Source organism: Oncorhynchus masou, chromosome 8 (assembly GCF_036934945.1).
Source record: "Oncorhynchus masou masou isolate Uvic2021 chromosome 8, UVic_Omas_1.1, whole genome shotgun sequence".
NCBI lineage: Eukaryota > Metazoa > Chordata > Actinopteri > Salmoniformes > Salmonidae > Oncorhynchus > Oncorhynchus masou.
The window spans coordinates 7,449,880-7,457,854 of record NC_088219.1 but is presented as its reverse complement, the minus strand read 5'-3'; the positions used below and the strand labels follow the sequence as shown (position 1 = coordinate 7,457,854).

At 52.6% G+C, this 7,975-nt stretch overlaps 1 protein-coding gene across 1 annotated transcript in view; it reads left to right on the top strand.

Moving 5' to 3' along the window:
* The window catches only part of nbeaa (neurobeachin a), a gene marked incomplete at its 5' end in the record, with an annotated part of 215,820 nt that extends 210,986 nt beyond the window's left edge, over positions 1–4,834 (top strand). Inside the window, 4 exons of the mRNA XM_064971081.1 lie at positions 1,336–1,437; positions 1,554–1,750; positions 2,168–2,319; positions 4,649–4,834. Coding sequence (XP_064827153.1) covers positions 1,336–1,437; positions 1,554–1,750; positions 2,168–2,319; positions 4,649–4,739 — 542 coding nt within the window. The remainder of the gene's footprint in view (positions 1–1,335; positions 1,438–1,553; positions 1,751–2,167; positions 2,320–4,648) is intronic.
* Positions 4,835–7,975: the final 3,141 nt, after the last annotated feature.

Here is a 7,975-nt window from a genome sequence, read left to right as displayed (position 1 = left end):
AAGATGCTTGGTCTAGGACTGGGGCGGTGCTATGTGTTTGTTATGTGGCTCTGTACCAGTCAAGATGCTTGGTCTAGGACTGGGGCGGTGCTATGTGTTTGTTATGTGGCTCTGTACCAGTCAAGATGCTTGGTCTAGGACTGGGGCGGTGCTATTATGTGTTTGTTATTGTGGCTCTGTACCAGTCAAGATGCTTGGTCTAGGACTGGGGCAGTGCTATGTGTTTGTTATGTGGCTCTGTACCAGTCAAGATGCTTGGTCTAGGACTGGGGCGGTGCTATGTGTTTGTTATGTGGCTCTGTACCAGTCAAGATGCTTGGTCTAGGACTGGGGCGGTGCTATGTGTTTGTTATGTGGCTCTGTACCAGTCAAGATGCTTGGTCTAGGACTGGGGCGGTGCTATGTGTTTGTTATGTGGCTCTGTACCAGTCAAGATGCTTGGTCTAGGACTGGGGCGGAGCTATGTGTTTGTTATGTAGCTCTGTACCAGTCAAGATGCTTGGTCTAGGACTGGGGCGGTGCTATGTGTTTGTTATGTGGCTCTGTACCAGTCAAGATGCTTGGTCTAGGACTGGGGCAGTGCTATGTGTTTGTTATGTAGCTCTGTACCAGTCAAGATGCTTGGTCTAGGACTGGGGCGGTGCTATGTGTTTGTTATGTGGCTCTGTACCAGTCAAGATGCTTGGTCTAGGACTGGGGCGGTGCTATGTGTTTGTTATGTGGCTCTGTACCAGTCAAGATGCTTGGTCTAGGACTGGGGCGGTGCTATGTGTTTGTTATGTGGCTCTGTACCAGTCAAGATGCTTGGTCTAGGACTGGGGCGGTGCTATGTGTTTGTTATGTAGCTCTGTACCAGTCAAGATGCTTGGTCTAGGACTGGGGCGGTGCTATGTGTTTGTTATGTGGCTCTGTACCAGTCAAGATGCTTGGTCTAGGACTGGGGCGGTGCTATGTGTTTGTTATGTGGCTCTGTACCAGTCAAGATGCTTGGTCTAGGACTGGGGCGGTGCTATGTGTTTGTTATGTGGCTCTGTACCAGTCAAGATGCTTGGTCTAGGACTGGGGCGGAGCTATGTGTTTGTTATGTGGCTCTGTACCAGTCAAGATGCTTGGTCTAGGACTGGGGCGGAGCTATGTGCCAGTCAAGATGTGTTTGTTATGTAGCTCTGTACCAGTCAAGATGCTTGGTCTAGGACTGGGCGGTGCTATGTGTTTGTTATGTGGCTCTGTACCAGTCAAGATGCTTGGTCTAGGACTGGGGCTGTTTAAGGTAGTTCTACCTCGTGTTGTACTTCATACTCTTCCTGCTCTGCAACTGATCTGTGTGTTTCCTAGGTGACTACCCTGCTCCTAGAGCCGTGCTGACGGGTCACGACCATGAGGTGGTGTGTGTGTCCGTCTGCGCTGAGCTGGGACTGGTCATCAGTGGGGCCAAAGGTCAGTGTGTGTGTGTGTGTGTGTGTGTGTGTGTGTGTGTGTGTGTGTGTGTGTGTGTGTGTGTGTGTGTGTGTGTGTGTGTGTGTGTGTATCCAAATCTCTCTTTCTCTCTCCAGAGGGCCCATGTCTGGTCCATACTATAACAGGGGATCTGCTGAGGGCCCTGGAGGGCCCAGAGTTGTGCCTGAGGCCCCGCCTCATCTCTGTGTCCAGCGAGGGCCACTGTATCATCTGTTATGAGAGAGGACGCTTCTGTAACTTCAGCATCAACGGGAAACTACTGGCTCAGATGGAGGTCAACGACTCCACACGGGTACGACCACGGATACCGGGTTTACATGACATCACTATTAGATATTACACACACACACACACACACACACACACGCACGCACACACACACACACACACACACACACACACACACACACACACACACACACACACACACACACACACACACACACACACACACACACACACACACACACACACACACACACACACACACACACACACACACACACACACACACACACGCACACACATACACACACACACATACACACACACACACACACACACACATGCACAAAACTAAGCCATGTTTGCTGCTGGTTTATACCTCTCTTTCTCGCACACACACACACACATTCCTCTCCCCTCTCCACATTCTTTCCCTCTTCCTCCATCTTCTTCCTCCCCCCCCCCCCGCTCCCCCCACCGCCAGGCGATCCTGTTGAGTAGTGACGGTCAGAACCTGGTGACAGGAGGAGACAACGGGGTGGTGGAGGTGTGGCAGGCCTGTGACTTCAAACAGCTCTACATCTACCCAGGCTGTGACGCTGGCATCCGCGCCATGGACCTCTCTCACGACCAGAGGTGGGGAGGGAGGGAGGGTGGGGAGGGGAGGGGGGGAGACCGGGGAGGGAGGGTGTGTGGGGAGGGGAGGGGGTGGGGGAGGGAGGGAGGGTGGGGGGAGGGGAGGGGGGGTAGACCGGGGAGGAGGGTGTGGGAGGGAGGGGGTAGGCCGGGAGGGAGGGTGGGGAGGGGATGGTGGGGAGGGGAGGTGGGTAGGACGGGAGGGAGGGTGTGTGGAGGAGGGGAGGGGGTAGGGGGAGGGAGGGTGTGGGGGAGGGGGTAGGCGGGGAGGGAGGGTGTGTGGGGAGGGGGAGGGGGGGAGTAGGGAGGGAGGAGGGGTGGGGGAGGGGGAGGGTAGACCGGGAGGGAGGGTGTGGGGAGGGGAGGGGGGTAGGGGAGGGTGTGGAGGGGGAGTGGGGGTAGGACGGGAGGGAGGGTGTGGGGGAGGGAGGGGTGGCCGGGAGGGAAACAGGTGACGGGGGGAGGGGTAGGGAGGGTGTGTGGGGAGAGGGGGGCAGGGGGAGGGAGGGGGAGAGGGTAGGAGGGAGGGTGTGTGGGGAGGGGGAGGGGGTAGGCCCGGGAGGGTGTGTGGGGAGGGGGAGGTGGGTAGGCCGGGAGGGAGGGTGTGTGGGGAGGGGAGGGGGGTGGGGAGGGGAGGGGTAGGCCGGGAGGGGGGGTGTGGGTAGGAAGGGGAGGTGGAGGAGGGAATAGGGGTGTGTGGGGAGGGAGGTGACATGGGAGGGGAGGGGGTAGGACGGGAGGGAGGGTGTGTGGGGAGGAGGGGGAGGGGGTGGGGGGAGGGAGGGTGGGGGGGGAGGGTGTGTGGGGAGGGGAGGTGGGTAGGCTGGGAGGGAGGGTGTGTGGGGAGGGGGGGTGGGGAGGGGGTAGGCGGGGAGGGAGGGTAGGCCGGGAGGGTGTGTGGGGAGGGGGGAGGGTGGGGGGTAGGCCGGGAGGGAGGGTGTGTGGGGAGGGGGGGAGGTGGGTAGGCTGGGAGGGAGGGTGTGTGGGGAGGGGAGGGGGGTAGACCAGGAGGGTGTGTGGGTAGGGGGGAGGTGTGGGGGAGGGAGGGGAGTAGGCAGGGAGGGTGGGGGGGGAGGTAGGCCGGGAGGGTGTGTGTGGGAGGGGGAGGTGGGTAGGCCGGGAGGGTGTGTGGGGAGGGAGGTGGGTAGGCCGGGAGGGAGGAGGGGGAGTGTGGGGAGGCCGGGAGGGGGGTGGGAGGTAGTAGGAAGGGGAGGGCGGGTGGGGGGGGGGTGGGAGGTAGTAGGGGGAGGGGGTAGGGGAAGGGGAGGGGGGGTGGGGGGGGGGAGGTAGTAGGGGGAGGAGGAAGGGGAGGGGGTAGGACGGGTGGGGGGGGGGAGGGTGGTGGGAGGTAGTAGGAAGGGGGAGGGGGAGGGGGGTGTGGGAGGGAGGGGGGTAGCGGGTGGGGGGGGGGGGGGGTAGTAGGAAGGGGAGGGGGGTGGGGGGAGGGGAGGTGGGGGGTGGTAGGAAGGGGGAGGGTGTGTGGGAGGGGGAGGTGGGAAGGGGGAGGGTAGTGTGTGTGGGGAGGAAGGGGAGGGAGGGTGTGGGGAGGGAGGGGAGGTGGGGGGTAGGGGAGGGGGTAGGGGGAGGGGAGGGGTGTGTGGGGGGGGGGGGTGGGAGGTAGTAGGAAGGGGGGTGGGGGGAGGGAGGTGTGGAGGGGGGGGGTAGTGTGTGGGAAGGGGAGGGGTGTGGGAGGGGAGGTGGGGGGGGAGGAAGGGGAGGGTGTGTGGGAGGGAGGTGGGGGAGGTAGTAGGAAGGGAGGGTGTGTGTGGAGGGAGGGTGTGGGGGGTAGTAGGAAGGGGAGGGTGTGTGGGAGGGGAGGTGGGGGGGTAGTAGGAAGGGAGGGTGTGTGGGAGGGGAGGTGGGGGTAGTAGGAAGGGGGGAGGGTGTGTGGGAGGGGAGGGGGTAGGTGTGGGGGGGGGGTAGTAGGAAGGGGAGGGTGTGTGGGAGGGGAGGGAGGGTGGGGGGTAGTAGGAAGGGGAGGGTGTGTAGGATGGGGAGGGGGAGGTAGTAGGAAGGGGAGGGTGTGTAGGGAGGGGGTAGGTGGGAGGTAGTAGGAAGGGGAGGGTGTGTGGGGGGAGGGGGGTAGGGAGGGTGGTGGGAGGTAGTAGGAAGGGGGAGGGTGTGTGGGGAGGGGGAGGTGGGAGGTAGTAGGAAGGGGAGGGTGTGTGGGGAGGGGAGGTGGGAGGTAGTAGGAAGGGGAGGGTGTGGATTTAAACAGGTGACATCAATAGGAGATCATAGGTTTCACCTCTGATTCACCTGGTCAGTCTGTCATGGAAGGAGCTCAGTGTAAATAACCGTCTTCCTGATGCTCTCTCTCCGTCTGCAGAACTCTGATCACTGGCATGGCGTCTGGCAGCATCGTAGCTTTCAACATCGACTTCAACCGCTGGCACTACGAACACCAGAACAGGTACTGAGGAGAGGAGGATGAAGAGGAGGATGAAGAGGAGGAGAGGATGGAGAGGAGGATGGAGAGGAGGATGAAGAGGAGGATGACGAGGAGGATGAAGAGGAGGAGAGGATGGAGAGGAGGATGAAGAGGAGGATAGGAGTAGGATGAAGAGGAGGATAGGAGGAGGGTAGAGAGGAGGATGAAGAGGAGGATGAAGAGGAGGAGAGGAGGATGAAGAGGAGGATAGGAGGATGAAGAGGAGGAGAGGGGAGGGGTATGAAGAGGAGGATGATGAGGAGAATGAAAATGATGATGAAGAGGGGGAGGAGAGGATGAAAAAAAAATGAGAGAGGGAAGGAGAAGGTCTTAAATAGAAGAAATTGGAAGAGAGGAGGCGAGTTCAGAGGTCACGCTGTACGACCATGAAGCAACAAGAAGAAAGAGAGGATGAAAAGGAACGGAAAACCCTTCGAACTTCCTGTGATGATGTCACTTGAAAAGGAAGAGAGCCCAGCTACTGTAAGACATCTTCCATTTGTGTGCACGTGCACGCTCACGTGCGCTTGCCATTTCAACCCTTTTACTGCGGCCACGCGACACCCTGAAGGATCCCTAATAACGATACACTATGATCAGATAAGAAGAAGATCCAATCTACTACTAGACGTTGACTGGTTCGGGACCCTGTAAGACTTATAATGTGTGAGAACAGTCACTGGTCAAAACGCTTATCGTTTCACAGGACTAAATGACATTAGTACCATTTGTTTAGTTGCTTTAGTTATTAAGTTAGGTTTATTTGGTTTAAGTTTATTTAGTTAGGTTTATTTAGATCTATTTAGTTAGGTATATTTAGGTCTATTTAGTCAGGTTTATTTAGGTTTATTTAGTCAGGTTTATTTAGGTTTATTTAGTTACGTTTATTTAGTTAGTCTTATATAGGTTTATTTAGTCAGGTTTATTTAGTGAAGTTTATTTAGTCAGGTTTATTTAGTTTTTAGGGGGTTTTAAATTATAGGAGATGTGGTCCAGACTACTACAGAAAGATGAAACTGGTTTAAACTGGATTGAACTGGTCTAGACTAGATTGAACTGGTTTAAAACTGTATTAAACTGGTCTGAAGCAGAACTTCCCATTGAAAAAAGCATTGTTGGCTTAAACCCAAATCGGGTTTTTTTCTGTAAGTTAATATTTAAAAAATGTTTATATTATTTTGTTTTGTTTTCATTTAATTTCTTTACGTTTATTTTATTTGTTTAATTTACTGTGTTTTTGTAGAATTTGTTTTCAAATCCCAGAAGGGTGAATATAATTTTGTAAATAATGTTCTGTTTCCTACTCTCTGTCTCTGATGGACAGACAGGGAGAGATCACAGTCCTTCAGTCACCACTCAGACCACGCCTAATCACCTTTCATTTATGAATGACTTTCTGTATGTACAATAATGTGTAATAATGACGATGATGATGATGGTAATGTTGTTGATGACTGTGAAGATGATGGTAGAGGCGATGATGAGGATGAAGATGTGTTTTGCCAGATATCCACAAGATGTCCTTTGTATATTTGGTGATTGTTTTTGTCAACTGTGTAAATATAATCTTGGTTTCAGGCTACGACGGACAGACGTACGGACCGGACAGGGAGTTTAAATCAACTGAATGAGATTGAAAACGTCAAAAAGGAAACCTTCGCTCACATTTGTCAATTATTGAAAGAAAAAAAGAAACAAAAAAAATGGATTCAGTGTCAAACATTTCGTTTTTGTATTCCCACCAATCACATATCATTATTTATTAGCGTGATGATTATTTCCTGTCACATGACCGTTTTTTTTTTCTGACCATTTTTTTTTAAAATCCTGTGGGATTGTTTGTGCATCGATGTTTGTATTTAAAGACGATGAAATCACGTGTGATTAATTAATTAAGTTGTACAACCTCCCTGCTGTAAGCAATATCTGGAATCTGTAGCCCAGAGAGAGAGGGAGAGAAGGGAAGGGAGGGGGAGAGAGGGAGGGGGAGGGGGAGAGAAGGGAGGAGAGAGGGGAGAGGGAAGAAGGGAGGAGAGAGAGGGAGAGGGAAGAAGGGAATAGAAGGAAAGTCACGCGTGAGATGTACTGTTAGTGTGTGTGTTAAGCCGTCTCGATCTCTCTCTCTCACACACACACACATATTCACACACATACTACAACAACAGGTTCAACTTACGTATCCCCCCCAAAAAAAGGGTCAAATATTTTTGGATCTATGAAATCCTAAGCAAAACTATTGTATTCATGTTTTATTGCAAAAGATGTAAAATATGACCGTGTGAGTTGAAAGTTGAAAATAAAAAATAAAACGTGCAAAGAATTTGATGATCTGTCTTTTCATTTGTTAAACAAAAGATGAAACGATTTTCGCTATTGACACCATGCTTATGCTGCATTGTTGGGAACGGCCCGTAAATAAGCATTTCACTGTTAGTCTACACCTGTTGTTTACCAAGCATGTGACAAATAACGTTTGATTTGATTGGATTCATTAGGGAAACAAACAAAGAAAGCATCCCAGTTTGTTGTTGTTGTTGTTGTGGGATAGAGACAGAGGATACATTTGTTTTATTTTACTAGGCAAGTCAGTTAAGAACAAATTCTTATTTATATATGACGGCCTAGGAACAGTGGTTAACTGATCTAGGAACAGTGGGTTTAACTGATCTAGGAACAGTGGTTAACTGATCTAGGAACAGTGGGTTAACTGATATAGGAACAGTGGGTTTAACTGATCTAGGAACAGTGGGTTAACTGATCTAGGAACAGTGTGTTAACTGATCTAGGAACAGTGGGTTAACTGGTCTAGGAACAGTGGGTTAACTGATCTAGGAACAGTGGCTTAACTGATCTAGGAACAGTGGTTAACTGATCTAGGAACAGTGGGTTTAACTGATCTAGGAAGAGTGGGTTAACTGATCTAGGAACAGTGGGTTAACTGATCTGGGAACAGTGGTTTAACTGATCTAGGAACAGTGGGTTAACTGATCTAGGAACAGTGGGTTAACTGATCTAGGAACAGTGGGTTAACTGATCTAGGAACAGTGGGTTAACTGATCTAGGATCAGTGGGTTAACTGATCTAGGAACAGTGGGTGGGGTTTCAGGTGTCTCCGGAAGGTGGTGATTGACTCCGCTGTCCTGGCGTCGTGAGGGAGTTTGTTCCACCATTGGGGGCCAGAGCAGCGAACAGTTTTGACTGGGCTGAGCGGGAACTGTACTTCCT